The following is a 22,479-nucleotide window of genomic DNA, read 5'->3' as shown; positions in this document are numbered from 1 at the left end:
CAAGAATAATAAAAAGCACTCGCCAAATATACACTGTGTTAAGTGGGAAATGCTCACAGATTCTGAATAAACTCTATTTGTGTTCTACTATCCCTCATCCGGGCCCTTGTATCTTATTTTGACTCGTAACCAGCACGTGTATCATTCAAATGGGTACCGCGTATGGGTCTCTCTCTCGTTCGTAATTGTTTGTGCTCTGGCTACACAAGTAAAGCAGAATATAGAATGTTCTCCAATTAAGGATATAAGAACGGAAACATGTAGAGTGAATCACGGATCAATAAGATTGTCATCCACATGTAGCTAACTGATCTATAAATAGACAATATATGTAGTCACTGCAGCACTTCTTTCTGATGCTTATTAATCTGCTTAGAATCACGTGCTGTGCATATAGTCCGACATCCAGTGGTAACCGCAGAGTATTGCATCTTGTCTTTCGGGGACCAAAAGGGGACGTCGGCATAGGCGTGTCTGTAACACTATCCCTATCGTGACGTGTAGTGTACCCAAAATCCCTCACGCGCCGAGGTCGCTCAGATTGTTTTTTTTCGCCCAGATAACTGGCCACCCTATAGCGGAGCTCTTACAGAAGAGACATTGTTTATCTTATACCGACTTGTCGGTTATTCTCCGTTACGTCACTTCGGTCACAAGAACATCTTCGACAAAGACTACGGGTATTAATCTACGGCGGTGGATTTCGGTGCCTAAGATTCGGCGGACGGATTCGCCACGTGGTCGGGCCCTCTGGCCGACCTTTACAGTAGGGAGTGTGGGATCGGGAAGCCATTTTTTCAGTATGTCTTTCCTCCTTTCCCCTCTTTATCCTTTTGGTCTGGTCATCTTCCCCTTTGGCTATGGAAAGGACTCCTTTTATGTTCTGCCCTAAGTGTAGGGTCAGATATTCTTGGAAGGACGAGCACAGGACATGCAACGCCTGTCTCCCTCTACAGCACGACAAAAAGCAGTGTGCGGCCTGCAAACTCCTTCGGCCTATAACCCTTAAGGATCGTCGTGTAAAGCGGTGGGTGGGCCGTGTACGGTATGTTGTGGGGTGGATCCCCCACCGCCACACCCGCTGAGAGTGATGTTGCACCTCAGATGACCAAACATCTGTTACGGATGTTATAGACCTCGAGACGGACACTTCTAGGTCCGCCACGCCCGTCCCGACCCTTTAAGGCCTGACTCTGGTCTTGCTTCAGGGACAACACCCGGCGACAGGGGCGTACAAACGCATCACACTAAGAAGACCACCCCTACACCGGTTTTGACGTCTTCGTTGACAAAGGTGAAAGCGCCAACAGGGCCGCCGAAAATGTCGACGGTTTCCTCAGATCGCTCAGATCCAAAGCCTTCCCCGCATCCGCAGCAGCGTCTTGTGACTGGGCAATCAAAAACAAGTAAGGGTGCTACTCCAAAAACGTTTTTGTGTCGAAGCGTGGAAATCCGACGCTGCGACTGTCCCGAAGGCCACGGTAGGCCCTTAAACTACGACTAGGCCTCTAGTCGAAAAACAGACCGCTTGGCACTCAAGCGCTGCGGAAGGTAATATACCTAGACCATCGGAGCAACTAGCTCACTGCAATTCAGCGACTATCGAAGACCGCATCAAGAGAATTACGTCGGCGGTGGGTCTTACCCCGGTTTTGCCTAAAATCATGGGGCAAGCCGCAGAAAAATCTTCAGATGCGGTTTGGGGCCCCGATTCTCACGATCCATATGAAGATAGACAAGAGCCTCTTTCCGACACCCTAAGAGACTCTTTTAGGCGCCGTAGGACGGAAGATTGCGTTTTTCCACCCGTAGGTCCGCCTGGGTCCTCCAAATGGACTAGAGAGAAATTCGAAGGCTGTATGGATCGGCTGGAGAAGATCATCAGTTTTTCTGATCATCCCCGAAAAGGTCTCGTGTAGAGCCTAACCTCCATTTTTCTTCTCATTATCAAGATCAGCCTTCTGTCCCCGTCCAGCAGGAAGACATTGTCCACATGGACACATATAGGGACATTTACAACGAAAAAGAAGCTTCATTTCTACAGAATTATGAAGAGGAACAGCAGGGTATCACAGACAATTGGGAAGAATTTCAGCACGAAGGAACAGATCCGTGGACACAGCAAGATCAGGACACTGATGTTTTGTGTCTAGATTCCCCTACGCCCACCCCGGCTCGCCAGGCCTCACCTGTAGATGACCAAATGGCCTTCAACTCTATGTTGAAAAAAACAGCTGAACACTTTCAGATCTCTACTCATGAGGCTGTGCCTGAGCATGATTTTGTAGAGGATACCCTTAAGGAGAAGCCTCCATCTAGCCAAGCCATCCCCCTCCTTAGTTCCATCAAGAGAAGGTTGGCCCCCTCCTTGGTATCACCAGCTCAAACTCGGGCAGTGAACCCAAGAGTGGAACCCAAGAGTGCCACTGGGGAAGCACCTCCGGACAAGGAATCCAATAGACTGTATGCTCTAGGCAAATGAGTCACCACGGCTGCCGCATACACTACGCGGATTGCAAATAATACCACATTATTGGCAAGCTATGCTGATGCTCAGTGGAACCTGCTCCAGGAATGCCTCCAAGAGGTTCCTGAACCCGTCAAATCCAAGCTTCTCTCTATTGTAATCGAGGGAAGACCAGTTAACCAGAATGTGATTAAAAACACCCTGGACACGGCTGGCACAGCAGGCAGGTCTCTGGCCCAAGGGACCCTACTCAAAAAACACGCTGGCTGCCTACTTCAGGGTTTAAACCAGAGAGGCAAGCCTCTCTCATCAATAAGCCTATTGAGGAAGCTAACCTCTTCGGGAAAGTGGTTGATGAGGCCTTGGAAACAGCTAAAAAAGAGCATGAGACTCTTAAGTCTCTGCAACAGATCACACACAAACCTTCACCCCAGAGAGGTAATAACACTCTGCGGTCCTTTCGAGGGCAGGCCCGTGCCGGTCAAAACAACTATGGCACGGGGAATTTCAACACAGGACAAACTTCAGGAAGCCCTGCATACTACCCTTCAAGGGGTCAGCGACGCGGCAAAGGCAGAGGTAGAGCCCCAATCCCAGAGGATCTGCAGCCTCTGGTCAGAAATAACCACCAGATCCAGGTCCCCTCCCATGTCAACCCGGTCGGGGGCGATTAACATCTTTCCTCACGGCATGGGAGGGGATATCTTCAGACCAGTGGGTCATAAAGACGGTTGCCCACGGATACTGCATGGAATTTGTCCAACCTCCACAATTCAGACTGCCGCGCTCACAGCGCCTTTCACCGGACCATCTGCAGATCCTGAATCAAGAGGTGGAAGCGCTGCTGGGAAAGGATGCCATAGAAGCCGTCCCTATTTTTCAGGTAAACAAGGGTACTTATTCAGGGTACTTCCTTGTACCCAAAAAGGACCTCACCATGCGCCCTGTTCTAGACCTGCACCCAGCGAACAAGTTCATAAAACCCCAGAAGTTTAGCATGGTAACACTACAGGAGGTGATCCCACTGCTGAAACAAGGGGACTACATGGCAACATTGGACATGAAAGATGCATACTTTCATATTTCAATGTTGCCAGCGCACAGGAAATATCTAAGGTTCATGATAGAGGACAGGCATTACCAATTCAAGGTACTCCCCTTCGGCATCGCCTCGACGCCAAGGGTGTTCACCAAGGTCCTGGCAGTGGCTGCAGCACACCTGCGCAGACTATCCATCCCAGTTTACCCTTACCTCGACGACTGGCTCATCACGGGGGACTCATTCAACACATGTTTTTCGAACACCTAAAAAACAGTAGATCTTCTCTTCAGTCTGGGTTTCTCAATCAACGAGAAGAAATTCAGTCTAGTCCCCAGTCAAACAAAACAATTTCTGGGAGCTCTAATTCGGACAGAAGACAGTCTACTCTTCCTCTCCAACGAGAGGGTTCAGAACATGCTTTTTCAGATCCCTCAATATGTAGCCAGTTGGGAGGTGACGGTTTGCAACGCCATGCGCTTGCTAGGAATGATGGCGTTGAACATATACTTGGTTCCCCACGTGCGGCTGCACATGCGTCCCATGCAAGAGTGGCTCAACAGCCAGTGGTGTCAGGCCAGCGGACAATGGGAAGATCTAGTAGTTGTCTCACCAGCCCTCGTTCTCTCTCTGCAGTGGTGGTCAAGAGAAAACCTCTTGAAGTGGAAGACCTTCACCACCCCTGCAGTGGAAGCCACTTTCATGACAGACACATCTCTCACGGGATGGGGGGCTGACCTGCTTCAGCAGACAGCACACGGAGTGTGGTCCCCTCAAGTAGGGTCCAACCATATAAACTTACTGGAGCTATTAGTGGTGTTCAAGGCATTGAAGGCCTTTCAGACGCAACTGCAAGGGAAGACAGTGCGGAGTCTAACAGACAGCACGACAGCCATGTATTACCTGAACAAACAAGGGGGCACTCACTCTCCAGGCCTATCCAAGCTGTCCCAAAACATTTGGATATAGGCTCTCAGACACAAGATGTTTTTGTTGTCCCAACATGTTCCAGGGGAACTCAATCTTCTGGCTGACGTACTCAGCAGAGATTTTCCTCTGCCCGAAAAATACGAATGGCGTCTGCACAAAGACATTGTGTCCAACGTCTTCGTAGAAAGGGGTTGCCCAGAGATCGACCTGTTCGCAACTCAGGAGAACGCCCAATGCCAAGTCTATGCCTCCAGGTACCCCCAGAACCGATCCAAGGGGAACGGTCTCTGGATAACATGGTCGGGGAAATTTGGCTACGCTTTTCCTCCCCGACTCCCATTCTCAACAAGATAGTACACAAGATGCACCAGGGACCAGTTACCATGATACTGGTGGCCCCCATGTGGGCCCGCCAACCCTGGTTCGCTCATCTGATGGAAATGTCCCTCTCCCCACCAGTGAAACTACCCTGCCCGTACAACATGTTGTCTCGGGACAGGGGGAGACCCTACACCCATGCCCACAAACTCTGAAGTTAGCAGCTTGGCTCCTGAGGCCATAGAGTTTGGACACCTACAGCTCCCTCAGAGGTGCATGGACATAATCAGGGAAGCTAGGAAACCGAACACACGTTATTGCTATGCCAGCAAATGGAAACCTTTTGTCATCTGGTGCAATTCCAAGGGTGTCAATCCCATCGATTGCTCACCCACACAAATTGTGCTGTACCTAACCCATTTGTTGGACACTGGGTTAGTCTTCATTTCCCTAAAGGTTCATCTGGCTGCACTGTCAGCCTACACCACATCACAACAAAAAGTGTTGTGGTGGAACATACCGGTGATTAAAGCCTTTATCGAAGGGGTTAAGAGGATTTATCCTCCCGTTTCTCACCCAGCTCCTCGGTGGGACATACATGTGATTTTGACCAGGCTCAGGGCAGCTCCCTTTGAACCTATGCATAAAGCAAGTCTAAAGGACCTGACTTATAAAACGGCCTTTCTAGTGGCTATCACTTCTATCAGAAGGTTTAGCGAACGGCAGGCACTTTCTGTCCTAGACCCCTTTGTTACAGTCCACAAGGATAAGGTAGTCCTGCGCACGCACACCAGATTTGCACCTACATACATACGGAAGTTCCATGTGAACCAGTCGATTGAACTACCTACCTTTTTCCAGAATCCCACTAGCATGGCCAAAAGAAGCATACACACACTAGATGTGCACAGGGCAGTCATGTTCTACCTGGAAAGAATTAAACCACTGAGGAAAACAAAACAATTTTTCGTCTCAGTGGCAGCTGGAAAAGAAGGGCCTCCTGTCTCTAAATCAGCTATCTCAAGGTGGATTGTCAAATGTATCACACTATGTTACACTCTTGCTAAGAGAGAACTGCCTTTTAAGCCTAAAGCACATTCTACTCGAGGCACTGGGGCATCCATAGCATTAATTGCAAATGTTCCTCCCGAGTCCATTTGAAAAGTGACAACCTGGAGTTCTGTACACACCTTTACAAAACACTATTGCCTAGACACTCATTCTAGGTCTGATTCTCAGGTGGGACAAGCCGTACTAAGACATCTTTTCTCTACTGTTCCTTCTCACAACCCACCTCCAACTCCGGGTACTGCTCGCTAGTCTATGCACAGCATGTGATTCTAAGCAGATTAACGAGCATCAGAAGACATACATTACTTACCGTAATAGCATTTCTGATGATTGTTTCTGCTTAGATTCACATACGCCCTCCCTACCTACCCTCTAAGGGGTGGAAGGAACATAGACATCTTACTACTTTCCCTCTTTATGTACTCACTCACTATAGCCTTGGGCTCCCTCATGGCAGAAAAAATACAATCGGAGGGACCTCGGCGCATGAGGGATTTTGGGTACACTACACGTCACGATAGGGATAGTGTTACAGACACGCTTATGCCGACGTCCCCTTTAGGTCCCCGAAAGACAAGATGCAATACTCTGCGGTTACCACTGGATGTCGGACTATATGCACAGCATGTGAATCTAAGCAGATACAATCATCGGAAATGCTATTGTTTTTATGTAAATGATGTATTTTTGTTAAGGTTTTTATCCAAATGTATGTAATATGAAATATTGTTATGCATTATAGCGATTTTAATAGTGTATTTGTATTTGTATTTGTTTATTTATAACGCGCAGACCATCAGGCCCGGGGGCATCAGGGCGCAATTGAACTACAAGTGAATTAATAAAATGTGTATTTTCACCAACAAGGATAACAATTTAATGGTATTTCTACCCCGAAATTTTGGTTTGCTCTGGAATTATATCCAGAACCTCTGCAATATAGACCTTTTGGAGTCGTACCTCCATTTCTCTTATACTATTTGCCTGGGCAGGCTCCTCTGGGTTTCCCATTATGGAGAGCCAATGTGAAGCAGATGGTCCCAACTTTGTCTTTGGCAGCAACATTGCCAATAGGAGTGCTTTGGAGAAAAGAGACTGCGTCACAAATCAATATTTGGTTGCAAAGTGTATGGTTTATATTATCAATGGAAAAACTATTGGCCAGCTTTAGTGAGAACGCAAATGCTTTTGGAGGGATATGAGGCATATTGATTTAATGTGTCAAGATAGAACAGGAATGTAGTGTGTCCAGTGTGCCTTAGGATGTTAAACCCGTTTGATATGGAATAGGAGGGAGGATGTACAGGGGTTGATGATGTATAAGAGACACATGTGTTCTTCATTTGACATGATGGTCCTGTTAAACATTTCGATTCCTAAAACTGTCTATGCAGTTTTGCACTATAACAAATGGTCAAATGTGGTTATTTGTGGATCAGGCGAGGGGCAGGGATAAGGGAGTGTCCTCATTGTTAACATTTTTCTTTGTAACAGGATCTACGAATAACTACATGGAAATGTATTAATGCTTTGGACAAAAAAAATGTATGCGTCAATTTCCACCTTAAACCCCCCACCCTCCTTACTTTGAGCCAAACTAACTTCACAACAACCCTCCCTCCCGGACTAGCCTTTATCTCAAATATCACATGAAAAGATGGCATATCACATATAAAACTACATTTTGAAATTCTTGCCATTTTGGATCATGCTTAATCAGGCTTTAGGCACTTTGATGATGTAGAATCTGCCTTTTCGTCTGTCTTGGATGACCTGATGAAATCAGCTGGTGGGGCCCCTTCTCTATGCTGAATTTAGTTTATTGCTGCTTTTTGGCAGTAGACCATTCCATTCTGCTTCAGTCTTGAAACAGTGGGTGTGGTCTCAGATTAAGCTTTCAAATGGTTCTAGTGTCCGAATGATAGCAAAGCATCAGACTTGATGCTCTGATCTTTCACCAGATAACTGCTATCTTTGGCATCCTGCAAGGTTCTCTATTGTCTCGTTTAACGGTTTAAAATATATCAGAAATATCTGATGGACCTTCTTAGGGGACGCAATCTGCTGTTGCATTCCAATGCAGAATCATTTTGAATATCAGGCATTGCTGACCAACTCGCAGCAGTGTCTCAATAGAAAGACCAAAATCCTGGTGCTGTACTCCAGACCATCCCTTAATAAAAATGTGCATGCTTTGTCTGACCCCTTACTTTTTTTTGGGAGATAGGCTCCCAATCCAAAAGAATCTTGGAAGCCTATATTCATCTTGGTTCCTGCCATAAGCCTCTGTTCTGTTGCTAAAACCTAATTTCTCTAGATCCAAATTCTACCTTCCTTTCATCCTCCAGAAAAACTCTCAATGGTGTTGGGAACATTACTCCATTCTTGTTTCACTATGGTAGTGCCCTTTGTGGTTTTCTCTATGACCATCAACTCCACATACTCTAAAAAGTTAATCATTGGCATGAAAAAAACCATTCTGTCTGTCCACCTTGCAAATATTTATTTTCTATCCAGAATTCTCTTCCAAGTGCTTTATCTTCTCATTGACACTGCACAGATATACTTGCAAAGCGAAATCATCCAATACTGCCTGAATCACCCTTTAATTTATAATCCTGAATCCTGTCATCCTAATCTTCATCACATAATTTAATAAAATTGCAAAAGCCTTTGTGGCAGATGATTTTCAGTACTTTGGCCGAGATGCTTAAATTCTGTTCTGAAGAATCTGAGAAACTTTCTCATGCACTTCAAGTAATCCCTGAACCAACCCTCATTTAAACTTCACTTCCTATTGGCTCAGTCCTCTCTTCAGACATGATCTTCTCCTACTGTTTTCCTTCCCTTTCCCCTATCCTGATTTTCGTCTTCATACTTTTATTACTTTTACTCCATCAGTTGCGAGTCTCCATCCGTCATATAGTGCCTGGACGCTATTGAATTTGCACTGTGTGATTTACAAATCTGTAAACCTCTGAGTTCCTTTTAAGGTTTGATATCTACTCAAAAGAACCTATGCTTCGAATTAATGAGTCCTTTTTAGTCATTGAAGATGAGTTTTCAGGACAGTTCTATCGTAATTGGATGTCTTTTCTTTATTCCAGGCCTTTGTGCAGAAGAAATTCATATATGTGGAGAAGGTGCTGCTATTAACTTGGTTACTGAACTTATGTTTACTACAGGAGAGGAAGTTGAGGTACCCTTTTTTTTATTTGTTTTATCAAACACACTAAATAGCAATTCACCACATGTTTATTTTTCATTATGAACAATAATGTTCTAAAGATGTGATCAATGGGATTGGTTTATGTGAATGAAGTGTTTAAAGCTGGTGATTTGGTTACTCGCATAGTCTTCCAACGAAGTATTTTAAAGACCTTGACTTTGGTATAAAATGTCTCCTTTGTTCTTTTGCCTTATGCTGTAGGTGCCAATTTATATACCATACCACCCCCCCCGAAGCAGCGTTTTTCTCTGAAACCGATTCACACTGCCTTGTTCCTGCCTTGTTCAATGTTTGAGGCCCAACCAGATATGGCCCTAGTGTGTTTTGCAATACGCTTTTGGTCAGATCTCTTGGTTTATGTATATTTTGGTGAATCCAACACTTTAGCCTTCCTCTATTAAGGGGTTTTAAATCTTTGATTGACTGCCAACAACTGTATACTTATTTTCTCATGCACACAGGCCAGTTGACTCAATTGTATGTGTCACAGCATCGGGAGGGGGCATTATCAGTCCTGCCAATGAGGAAATAAAAGTGTAGCCCAGAGTTCCAACACCAGTGCTTTTGAGGTGGCATGCAGACCTAGTCTTAACAGCATCCGTGCAGAGGTACTGTCATGGTAAACACATATTGGCACATGTGCTGAGGTTTTCCATGTTCACAAACTTAGCAGGGCTATTACCAAGATGCCCTTTGGGTCTTAATTGGATCATGGTGTGCTGGATGACATCTCTAGACAAATAATGGCAAAGACGGCATAAGAGCCAATCTTCACAACGCCAAGTGCCACAGCACATATGGTAAGAAGGTTTGTATCTACTGTGTGTTTAGGCAGTGAGGAACAGATGCATAGCTGGGCAATTGGGATTTCTGCAACCTTTTTCTGGTGCGCTGTGGTCTGTAGCTTGGAAGAACTAATTGTGCTTTTTCACAGACTTTAAGATGAATTTAATTTGGCTCCACAAGTAAGAAATTACTGAATACTTGACCTTTGAATCCCTGCACAGTGACTTGCATATTCTCCAGCATGGGGTCTAGCATGGATTTACATGCTCATGAATATTTCCTATCGTGAGGATGGAAATCCTTGGTAAAAGAAATAAGTTTCACTTTCACTTTAAAACAGTATTTCTCCTCTAAACCAATCACTGTCCTCTGGGTCATTCTGCCTCCATCCAATGACAGTCTTCTCCCTAAGCTCCAACCCTGTTGGCCATCTTCAGATTTTTACAGCAGGCTTCAGTGTTGGGAGTCCTGAAGTTGCTGTCTGAGCTAATTTCGTGTTTTTTTGTAAAATGTTTGTAAATTGTAGATTTTACCAATTTTTGATTCGTCTTCGATGAAGGATAGAGACCGGCAGCAGGGCTCCACTACGGGCAAAGATCTTCATCCACCGTCGGATCATCGGAGTTTCAAGAAGGCCTGGCCTTGGGGCCTGCTTAGCGCCCTTTCAACATGGCTGTGGAGAAGAAGGAAGGCTGCAGCCTCTTCAAACTTTGCGCGATACAGGTCTTTTTGAGAAAAAAACACAAGGGCGACAGATACAGCAGACTGTCTCCATGATTTAAGTCGAGCCAGTGACTCTGATGCAGCCGCAAGGCAGGGTCAAGCCTCATCCAGGACCGGCTGCTCTTTGGAGCAGTCTCCTAGCGGGAGGAGGTTGAGATCCTTTGAGGATGCCCTGCGTGTGCAGGGTCCAAGAGAAGGGCAAACTCTGCAAAGCAAGTTCCACTGGGTTCGCCACTGATGCAGGTCCAGAGTCGGACAAGAGGCGTTCGCCATCACCATCATCTTCCAAGGTGACCCTGCCGAGAAAGTCGCTAACCCCGTCCAAACTGTGTGTGTCCGCGGACAGTCCGACGAGTGAAAAGTCTGGGAGGTCTCGTCCAAGCCAGCTTAGGCTTCAGCCAAGGCTGAGTCTACGGAGTCAACAACCGCACCATCGATGAAGGTAGCCACAAGCACTTTGTCATCTAAATCAATGATGTCCACCGCAGCTCTGAAAGAGAGCACGTCCAGGAAAAAGGTGACAGCCGCCCAGCGGGTGTTCTTGCACGCAAGGCGAGATATGGTTGCAGAAGCAGCGGCAAAGAAGCAGCTCCAGGTAGAGAACAGGTGGTTGCTCCGGCCCAACAATCTCCTGAGAGGGAAGCGGTCCCATCTGTGGAGCCTCGCAGGTATGCAGACCGGCAGGCTACTGAGGATAGACCGGAGCAGATCTATCCAGTACCGACGAGGACAATGATCCTCACAAGGTATGTTGCTTGGACTACGAAGGGGGGATAACCTGAGGAAGGACCCCAGTCCCTGGTGCGGAAGAGGAGACGCATTAGCCCAGATTCGACTCCATTGGCTCGGTTTACTCCTAGACCTAGGGACATGTCTCTGGACATTTTATCCACCCTGCACACACTGCTCCCCGAAATCCAACTGAGGATGCTGCTGTTGGGGCTGACACCTCCAGAGCCTCCGAAGGTAAACTCTCCCCTGTGCAAGATTAAGTCCATGGGGGGGCATGGGTCCTTGGCATCATCTGACCCTGCCGCTACTACCACCTCGCCAGGACAAGACTCCTACCGAAGCTGCTGATCCACACACTGACACGGACACAGCTACCACGGGTACTGGTACCGACAAGGATGACTAGTCCATAGGGCCTCCCCTCCGGACGAAGCCGGTTCCTTTCGTTCAGTCATCTCGAGGTCCACAGAGCTGTTAGTTAGCCCCAGACGAGACGAAGAAGGAAGGCTTCCTGTACCAGCGACACAAGTCGAGGAGGAAGACTATCATGTCCGTCCCCTTCCTGGATGACATCTCGAAAAGGGCCTGGCCCTTAGGTAGAACCAAAGTACATCCCAGACAAAACGGGACCGATTGGAGAGAAGTGCCTGACTCAGCGCCCAGGTGCCTAAGATCTCAGCCCTCGCCGGATTCAGTGGTTTTAGCTGCAGCTAGGAAACGTTTGGCGTACCAGTCATCGGAAGCCATGGTACCTCCTGACCAGAAGGGGAAGAAGCAGGATGCAATGGGTAAGAGGATAATTTACATGACCGCCTCTAACATCAAGGCAGCAAACGCACTAGCACTTCTGGCCCGTTGTGACCGGGAACTCTGGTACATGCTGGGCCCTATCCTGGATTTTCTACCCGAGGATAAGAAGGTCGAGGCACTGGAACTTTTTCAGGAAGGAGAGGTGGCCTCGGATCACGTCATCACAATGGCAGTAGACCTCGCAGACACGGGATTTTGCCAGGTGGGAAACTGAGTGTCTCTGTGCCGTCAAGGTTGGTTGAAGGCTATGAACTTCAGACCAGATTTTTAGATGAAGGTGCTGGATATGCCGTTCGACGGGGAAAACCCTCTTCGGAAAGGCAGTCGCTGAGTCTTTGCAGGCGATGAAGACCGACACAGAGACGGCACGTTCCCTATGAACTTTGCAGCAGTGACGGTCCTTGTCCTTTCGCTCCTCCAGAAGAAAGCCAGGAAGATCATCAAAGGGTTATGGTACCCGTTACAGGCAGCCCCTGCGCTCTTCCACTCAAGAAGCATACCAGCGGTGTTCTCAAGGCAGCGGAGGTCCGCAGCGGCACTGTCCGCAAGGTAGAACACCTCCCCCCAAGCAGGCCTGAACCGGCCATAGCTCTGGTCCCCCACTTTCACACCCCAATGGGAGGGAGGCAGGCTGGTGAAGTTTGTCAGCACGTGCAAAATGATCACCATGGATGGTGGGTGCTGGACACGCTTGGACAGGGACACACTTTGGAGTTGCAACGCAAGTGTCCTCGTAGCCCTCTGATTCAGCGGCTGGAATTACACGGGTGGCAGCATCTGCAGGCGGTGCAGGCCATGTTACGGAAAAGGGCAATAGAGCCCATCCCTCAGGGACTCTGGGGCTCCAGAGTATATTCCTGATTCTTTCTAGTCTGAAATTAGACTATAGTTTGGAAGCCGATTCTGTATCTACGTTGTCTCAACAAGTACTTAAAATCTCAAACGTTCTGGATGGTAATGTTGCAGCACATGCTCGGCCAGCTGGAGCAGGGAGATTTTCTGACGACGTTGGACCTGGAGGACACCTACTTCCACACCCCCATTCTCAAAAAGCAAAGCAAGTTCCTGCGATTCGTAGTTCAGGGTCAGTACTACCAGTTCAAAGCTCTGCCTTTCGGCCTGAAGTCGGCACCAAGGGTGTTTACGAAGTGCCTGGCCCCTGTGGTGGCACATATTCATCTGCAGGGCATCCACATATATCCCTACCTGAACGACTGGCTGGTGCGTGCCCCCTCGCGGTCCCTATCAAGCAAGCACATGGCGAGGACCGTAGGTCTGCTGATGAGCTGGGGTTCTCCATAAACTATCCAAAGTCTTGCTTCAAGCCATCTCAAGACGCTCTATTCTTGGGTGCATGACTCAACACGATGACGTGCTTGGCGTCTTCCTTGGGGGAGAGGGTAAAAATCGTACAAGGCTAGGTGCAGCGCTGCTTGTTGGCCCAGGCAGCAATGTTGCGATCCGTCAAGTTGCTTCTGGGCATGTCGCCTCCTGCATAAACCTTGTTCGCCCCTGCAGACTGTGCATGAGACCTCTCCAGGAGTTCCTGGATGCATAGTGGATGCAAGTGTCGGGGAACTTTACGGACAAGATCTCTTTGAACAAAGCGTTCCATGTGGCGTTTGGCAGCATCTCGCCCAGGGATCTCAGTTTCAGGTTCCTCCTTACCAGGAGACGGTCACCACAGACGCCTCTATAGAGGGCTGTGGAGCCCACACCAGACAGTTGACGCCAGAGGCCTCTGGCAACCGTAGGAAAAGGACCTACACATCAACGTCCTGAAACTGCGGGCCATAGACTGGGCCCTCATGTCTTTCCTACTGTTGTTGAAGGATAAGGTGGTGAGGATCTTAACAGACAACACCACGACCATGTTCTACATCAGGGAACAGGGGGGAGGGGAGGTTGACTAAGTCTCCGGCGCTCTCCAAGGAGACCTGGGATTTGTGGCAGTGGGCCATTTGTTAATTCATATTCCTCGTTTTGTTTCACCTGGCAGAAGAACACCATCGCGGAATCACTCAGCAGGGAACTACATCCTTGCTATGAGTGGGAGCTTTGCCCGGACCACTGCTCAACAAATGGGGACGACCGCAGATCGATCTCTTCGCGACGGCGGTGAACACCAAGTACCAGAGGATCGCCAGCAGGTCCCTTCAACCGAGGAGCTTGGGGGACATGTTCTTGTTCACCTGGAAGGGACAGTTCTTAACCGCTTTCCTCCCGTTTCCACGCCTACGTGTGATGAACACACTCACAATGCCACTGCAGGATGATACTTGTTGCCCCGGCGTGGCCGAAGCAGCTCTGGTATCTGGACATACTACGCCTGTCGGTGGTCAGTCCATCAGGCTACTGCTGTCCCTAGACCTTTCGCCAGAGAAGATGGGGGATTCTGCTTCATGACCCAGGGTCCCTGAACCTGAGGGCATGGCTTCTGCTGCCCTAGAGTTTGGAGGTTATGCTTTCCCACAGAATGTAAAGACCTACTGGCCAGGGCCAGATCCTCGTTTATGTTGAAGTGCTACGGACATAAATGGAAACGCTTCTCTGTGTGGTGCCAGACTCAGAAGATTTACCCCTCTGCGTGTCATGGTTCTCCAACTTCTGCCATAATTGTTTTCCTTGGCAAAAGCTGGACTGGCTCACGCCTCCTATTAAGGTGCATCTAGATGCCATCTGCAGGTAAACCAGGTCACCGGGCAGACCTTTGCTGTGGTCTCAGACTCGTCCAGGAGTTCCTTAAGAGGCTCTTCAGGACTTTACTGCCAGTGAAGGCTCCTGCCCCGGCTTGGGAGCTCAATGCTGTGTTGACTAAACTCATGGGAGCGCCCTTTGAACCTATGGATCAGGCTCTGCTCAAGTTTCTCTCATGGAAGACTGCTTTCCTCGTGGCTATCACCTCTGCCAGGTGGGTCAGGGAGATTCAGGCCTTGTCTTGCAAGCAGCGTAACTTGTCTTTCCACTCTTCCAGGGTGGTACTGCGTACACACGCTACCCTTATGCCGAGGGTACAGTCAGAATTCCACCTCAACAAACCTTTGGTGTTGGCTGTATTCTTTTTGAATCTATCGTCGCCGGTGGAGAGGGCCTTGCATTTCGCTGGACGTTGCTCATGCTTTGAAATTCTACGTGGCATGAACAAAAGATTTTCGAAAGACTCCTTGGTTTCTCGTCAATTTTGGACCTGTAAACAAAGAAAAGGCCTTGTCAAAGGCTTCCATCTCCAGGTGGCTCTCTGGCTGCATCATGCACTGTCATCAGCTGGCTAGCAGTCCACTGCCAGGCCGTCCGAAGCCCACTCCACCAGAGCCATCTCAGCTACAACAGCGTTTTTGTCTGGTGTGCTCCTGCTCAACGTCTGCAGGGCTGCTATGTGGAGGTTCACGCACATCTTCACAAGGTTCTACTGCATCAACGGGGATTCCAGGGAGGAGTCCTGAATCGGCCAAGTGGTGCCATGCAACCTGTTTTTTTGAGGTGAGTCTGTTCCAGAGGTCTTCTGTTGAGCCTTACCACCTCCTGTGTTTGTGTATATTCTGATGTGTAATAGTTATTTATGAGCATGTGAATCCATAACGAAGGAACAAGTTATTTACCTGTAACTATTGTTCTCCAGCATGGGTCTGCAACGTATTCACATGCAAACCCTACCACGTTCCCCTCTGCGGGTTTTCTTGGTTAATACTGCCACTTTACGTGCTTACCAAATCTGAAGGTGGCCACCAGGGGTGGAGCTTAGGGAGAGGACTGTCATTGGATGGAAGCAGTTTGACCCAGAGGGCAGTTATTGGTTTAGAGGAGAAATACAGTTTTTAAGTGAAAGTTTTTTCTTTTACCGAGGATTCCCAGTGTGACTGGGAATATTGACGAGCATGTGAATCCATGCCAGACCCATGATGGAGAAGAATGGTTATAGGTAAGTAACTTGTACCTTATGGGACATTATGATAGTGCTATATAAATCACCCATGTTTACGGCAACTGAAGCATTTTCAGAATATGTATCTCTGAAAAGTAGATTGAAAGCAGACATTTCTGTTCTAAAAACCTGAGTAAAGAGTCGTCCGCGATTCCTTGTATTCTTGCCAACCTAACTCTCACTGTCTCTAGGGAATATGATGCAAAAGTAGAATTTCCTGTTATAATGTAGAAATCTGTGTATGTTGAATGTTTTAAGAACTCCTGCCTCAAACAAGGTATATTTTAGTAGATCAAAACTTCCCTTTAGTTGAAGTTGCAGAAAAATGGAAAAGCTAGTGGATTAGCAACTGAATGTCTTGTTGCAATACTCTATAGGATTTTCTGGTGCTAAGCACTCTATTATGCCACCTCAAACTCCCCCACACCCCAAATAATTTAGCCCTCTGCATTTATACACTTACAGAATTGATGCTGCTACTTTGACAAAATAAGGGTATTGGTCCCTTCTCCCCAAGGGGGAGCCTCCCCCTTTGAGGCTAGGGAGGTGAGCATGCTCTGCAAGACTATCACTAGGGGTCTGGGCAAGTGGGACCTCACTGCGAGAGAATTAGTTTGGACCGTGGACATATTCATTTGTATCTTACTGACAAGCACCTTTAGTTTATTTAGATATGCAGGTATAACCCTCTAGTAATAGGGAAAGATGGGCCTTATCTGCATTATTTTAATATACACCAGTAAAATGTCCCTCAAGGGTCCGACTCTTAGCTTGCAACACTACCCTCAGAAAGTCTTAACATATTCTTATGCCGCTAAACTATCTGTGCTGTAACCAGAGTCCAGATAACAATCCATTTTCGGGTCAGGCACCCTCTCACAATTTCTACCATACAGTATTTACATCAACCCCTCTAGTTCCTGCAGTCGAATAAGCTGATCAAATGGTCCTTTTTGGACTTAAACGCAGCTTATTAGGCACAGTTACAATGCCCGAACACAACCCTCAACACTCATCAATAACAGACCTCTATCACAAACCAATTAATATAGTGTCTGTGTGCATATATTCATGCATGCCCCCATTTACACACACAGCTAAAGCAGCCACTGCCTGAATCGGGTAATAAGAAGCCTTACTTCTGCTTTAGTAGCTTAATTACTGGGTCAGAATTCTGTTACAAGCACAGTAATTTTTGTGCACACACACACACACATCAGTATGGACTAGTATTAAAGGTCACTTCATATGAATTTCACTACACATGGCTAAGTTATTTTAATAGGTATTGTACGTACTTGGCTACTTGTGATGGGCAGTAAACTATTTTGCACATTATCTACCTTCTATTGTAGGTCCGCGAGTACAAAAGGCTAACACCACTTACTGTGCAAGACTATGCATTGGAAACATTAGATAACCTACACCCTGGAGACTGCATTGTATGTTTCAATAAAAATGATATTTACTCTGTGAGTAGACAGATAGAAGCCCGTGGACTAGAATGTGCAGTTATCTATGGGAGCCTTCCACCAGGCAAGTACTACTTTTTCTCACCTGTAATGATTTTAATGATTAACGTATAATATATGCCCAAAACATTGAAAATGCGTCATTCTATTTAAAAATAGCAGATTTCTACCAGTGCTCCGTTTATGCTGGGTTGCTAGTTTTCAATATTAAATGAGTCTGTTGCCATGAAGATTTGTTTTAGTATTGGTCTGTGTCGAAGGTTTCTAAAATGTATTGAATTATAGCATCATATGTTTTGACAGTGGATAAACACCAGAAGGCTTTCCTCATTCATCTCTTCCAAGGCACTTTCTTGGTAACAAGCGTTACTCTGCCTTCTTCAGTACATGAATACTTCATTCATGTCTACTCTGCACAACTTAAATTCCTTTAGAGGCAGACTAATTTCCAAGTGAAGACAAGCATCACGGTCCATCCTGAAGAGAAATGTTCATCTCTCTTTTGTCCACCTGCAACATAACATTGACTATTAATACAAGCGTTAGTACCACGGTACAGCTAGTCACACATAAGCACACCAGAAAAGGAAGGTTACGCACTAAATATACTGTATTCTGAAATTCTGCATTAAGGAGCATTCACAGAAAGGAAATACTTTAATTTTTGTATACATAAGGTTTCAAAATTCCAAAGTGTGTCAAGGAAACGCAGCTAAAATGATAGCATAAACTTTAACCAATACTGGAAAATCCAACAGCTATTTGTGTGAAAGAAATTAATAAAAAATGAAAAAGCAATTTAAAAAATCCAGAACATGTTGCAGTCTATGGTAAACTCCCATGCCAACAGGTATTTAGTATCTTAATAGGTAAGTCAAGTTTTAAGTGCTTTTAAATACTTGAAGCTATTTTATAAAGTTTGTGTCAGACATTTTAACAGGACAAAGTTTGTAGGTCCACTTGCGGTTGTTGCAAGACTTTTACTTGCAGGTCAGATTGTGCACTCTGTGGAGTTAGTCCGTTTAACTGTTTGAACATTGAGATTAACTGTAACGGGACGTGATCCGAGTTTCACTTCTCTCCTTTTAATTTTTATCATTATGCTATATTTATTTTTCTAGGGGATTGGGTCCTCCGACGTATTCCATATCTGACAATAATCACCACAGCTGTGCTGCTTCGGAAAATCTTTCTGCGCCCTGCGTCGATGACGTCGATACGCTGTCCTCGAGGACCTCCTCCGACGGCCGATGTCACCAGATGTTATAAGTAGGACGCCCGAAGCCTCAGTTCCATTTTTTCCGCGAACGTGTTTGCTTCGGAGATCTCGGCGCACCTCGACTCTTTGGAGTTTCTGTTGTTTCGTTTCTTCGAACCTGTTCGTTTGTACGGGATGTCTTCCTCTTTTTCCACCCCGCGTCTGAGGGGTGTCTCTCCGCATCGTAGTCGTAAGTCTAGGGGGTCTCGGTCCTGGAGTGGGTCCCGCCACTCCTCTGCTTCTTTGAGGCACTCCTGGAAGCGCCGTCATCGGTCGCCTTCCCCGTCCTCATCCGAGGACTCGGCCCATCGGCGGGTTTCTTATCCCACCAAGCGTTCCTCTCCGGAGGAATGGGCTTCCTTCGGGAAGAAAATGTTGGCGATTCTTGAATCGCAGGGCTCCGGTCCGTCCGCGCCTCCGAGAGGGGTTGGTCGTGACCGTACTGGAGACACTGCTCGTATGCCTTCGGGCTCGGATGGTCGGCACGATTCGCGGTAGAGGTCCCGCTCGGACTAGGGGAATCGTTCAAGTCATGCCCGTTCCAGGTCCCGGTCCGCGACGCGCTCGAGCCCGTGTGAACCTCTGAAGTCTTCGAAGAAGACGTCGCCGCCGGTGGCGCCGAGGTCGACGGACTCTCTCAAGGCTCCGCCTCTTGAGGAAGTCGTCGACGCCATCGGCGCCCAGGCTGTCGAAGGACACGCTCGGGGCTCCACCTTCGAGGCCTGTGTCGAAGCAGTCGATGTTGTCGGCGCTGTGCTCGATATCGACGCGATTCACTCAACGTCGACGCCCTCGACGCCTTTCGAGGCTGTGGTGTCAGAGGTACCCCGTGGCACGGGGGAAACTTCTAGAAAGGCCCTGGCCAAGGCAAAACATGTCTTTCTCCCATATTCTTTGCCCCTTTCCAGCCTATGGAGTATATTTCCGAGGTGGAAGAGGGTTCTGAAGATGGGTACGTTCCGGACACGGTGCCAGATGAGATTCTTTCTGGTCGTAGCCAGATTGAGGACTTGCGTCAGTCACTGCATGACGCCAGTGGTCTGGACACCTCTCCAGAGGTGGAGTTCTGTAGGCCTCAGCCTGGCACCCATGCCGAGTCATCGTACCAGCACCTTATGTTGAGGGTCACAGACTACTTGGGGTGGTCGGCACCCCCAGTTGATTTTGTGCAGGATGACCTGACAGATATGCTCGACCAAGGTCCACCCACTGACCCGGTACTGCCATTCCATATGGCTCTGCAAAGAAGGGTGGCAGTGGCTTGGACTGCTCCGGAGAGTCTCCCGGCAGTGGGCAAGTCTTTGCCACGAAAATACCGCCCAGCCAGTAGTGACCCCTGCTACTTGACCACGCACCCCACTCCGGAGAGTTTGGTGGTGCAGGCGGCTAGGGCCCCAGCAAAGCAGGCGTTGTATCCTACCATCCCTGCTGATGGGGACGACAAGCGTTTTGATGGCTGGGCGAAGAAAGTGTTTTCTTCAGGGGGTATGGCTCTTTAGGCGGCCAACTCCGTATGTGCCTTGTCACGTTTCACGCACACTTTGTGGAACTGTATTTCATTAGCGGCTGAACAAATTACTGAAGGGGACGAACAGGATGGTTTTCTTGCTATTACTCTGGATGGCAAGGATGCTATGTGTGAGTCCGTTCAGTCGGGTTTGGACATGGCAGACTGTGTCAGCCGGTCCATGGTGGCGAGCACTGTGATACGCAGGTTTGCGTGTTTGAGGAAGTCAGGTTTGCTCCTGATGTGCAAGCCAGGCTCCTCAACATGCCCTTTGATGGTGAACATCTTTTTGGTAGCAAGGCTGACGAGAGCCTCCAAAGCTGCAGCAAAGTCGTTGGGCGCTGCAGTCTGCCAACCTCCGCCTTTTCGTCCTAGGGGACAGCCTTGGGGGGAGGTTCCTTTCGTTATTACTCATCCTTTAGTAAAGCGAGAGGAGCTGCAAGTCAAAGGGGCAACCGTAGGAGTGCCAGAGGTGAAAAACAAGGTACTCGAGGTGCCAAGGCCGCGCGAGCAGTTGCCTCTTTGCCCTGAGGCAACGCCGCAGCCGCTTCTGCTCAGTCATGAGGCCCATGCTTCGCCGGTTGGGGGAAGGCTGGCGCAGCATCTTGTAGAATGGCGTCATTACTTCCGATGTGTGGGTTCTGGAGAGCATAGCCCATGGCTACTGTCTTCCTTTCCGGCAGAGGCCTCACACCAATCCACCAGGGAATCGCTTTGAAGAGTCCGGATCGGCTCCTTGTGCAGGAGGTTCAAGCCCTGCTGGGGAAAGGCGCCATAGAACTGGTGCCTGTAGCGGAGAGGAACAAGGGATGGTATTCCCCTTATTTTTTGATTTCCAAGAAAGACAGGGGATTGAGACCCATCATGGACTTGCGCGGTTTGAACAAACTCCTCAGGAAGGACAAGTTCAAGATGGTTACTCTTTCTCAAGTCCTCCAGGCCCTTCAACTGCAGGACTGGTTGGTGTCTCTCGACCTCAAGGATGCATATTTTCATGTGCCGATCAATCCAAAGCACAATAAGTACCTGAGTTTCGCGGTTGGCGACTCGCACTTTCAGTTTCGGGTCCTGCCGTTCGGATTGACCTCCGCCCGAGGGTCTTCACCAAGCTCATGGTAGTGGTGGCAGCGCATCTCAGGATTCACGTCTACCCCTATTTGGACGAATGGTCGATCAGGGCACGCTCTCCCGAGCAAGTCCTGGATCATCTGTCCGTCACCTGCCACTCCCTCCACAAGCTGGGCTTCTCCCTCAACTTAAAGAAGTCCCACTTGACGCCAACTCAAAGGCTCCAGTACATCGGAGCAGTGCTCGACACGTACCTGGGGCAGTGTTTTCCTCCCCAGGTGAGGGCACATCACATTCAGCAGATGGTGCACAAGTTTCAGCATGCCCAGAATCTCCCAGCGTTCGAGTTCTTGAGATTGCTCGGACTCATGGCATCCTGCATTATTCTGGTGCCAGAGGCCAGGTTGCGGATGAGATCTTTGCAATGGGCACTCAAGCTCCAGTGGTCTCAGTCCTCTGGCAGGATGTCGGACCCTGTTAAGGTGCCGTCCTCGGTCGCCCAGGACCTTCTGTGGTGGACCGTCGAAGGCAATCTGATGAAGGGGGTTCCATTTTGGCTACCCTGGCCAGAGGTGACGATCTTGACGGGTGCATCCCTCCCGGGATGGAGAGCTCATGCCAACGAGTTGACAGCGGTCGTTGGTCTCCGTTGGAGTCCAGACTCCATCTCAATCTGTTGGAGCTGAGGGCCGTCAGGCTTGCCCTGAAGGCTTTTCTGCCGACTGTGCGAGGAAAGAATGTCCTGATCCTGACGGACAACACAGTGGCCATGCACTACCTCAACAAATAGGGGGGGGCAGGGTCACTTCCTCTGACCAGGGAGGCGATGCAGCTCTGGTTCTATGCCATCCAGCAGGAAGTTTCGATCTCGGCAGTTCATCTGGCCGGAGAAGAAAACGAGACGGCGGACGCTCTGAGCAGGCAGAGCGCTATCTCTCACGAGTGGGAGCTGGCTCAGGAGATTCTCCTGGAGATCTTCGCCCTTTGGGAGACCCCTCAAGTGGATCTCTTCGCCTCCAGTGTCAACCGGAAGTGCGAAAGGTTCTGCTCGTGGGAATTTCCTCCAAACGGAGCCTTAGGGGACGTGTTTGTGGTGGAGGACCTTCCCGCTGCTGTACGCGTTTCCTCCAGTCCCCGTCATTCCGCA

The 22,479-nt window shown here is 48.3% G+C and overlaps 1 protein-coding gene across 2 annotated transcripts in view; it reads left to right on the top strand.

The window, feature by feature from the left end:
- Positions 1-22,479, top strand: part of SUPV3L1 (Suv3 like RNA helicase) — a 1,718,675-nt gene that overhangs the window by 901,850 nt on the left and 794,346 nt on the right. For both annotated transcript variants that reach the window (XM_069610607.1, XM_069610608.1), the window contains exons 8-9: positions 8,933-9,024; positions 17,383-17,563. In XM_069610607.1, the coding sequence (XP_069466708.1) occupies positions 8,933-9,024; positions 17,383-17,563 (273 nt within the window). The remainder of the gene's footprint in view (positions 1-8,932; positions 9,025-17,382; positions 17,564-22,479) is intronic.

The sequence above is a fragment of the Ambystoma mexicanum genome, chromosome 8 (genome assembly GCF_040938575.1).
Source record: "Ambystoma mexicanum isolate Mex_15411 chromosome 8, UKY_AmexF1_1, whole genome shotgun sequence".
NCBI classification, from domain to species: Eukaryota; Metazoa; Chordata; class Amphibia; order Caudata; family Ambystomatidae; genus Ambystoma; species Ambystoma mexicanum.
This window is presented reverse-complemented; position numbering and strand designations above follow the sequence as displayed.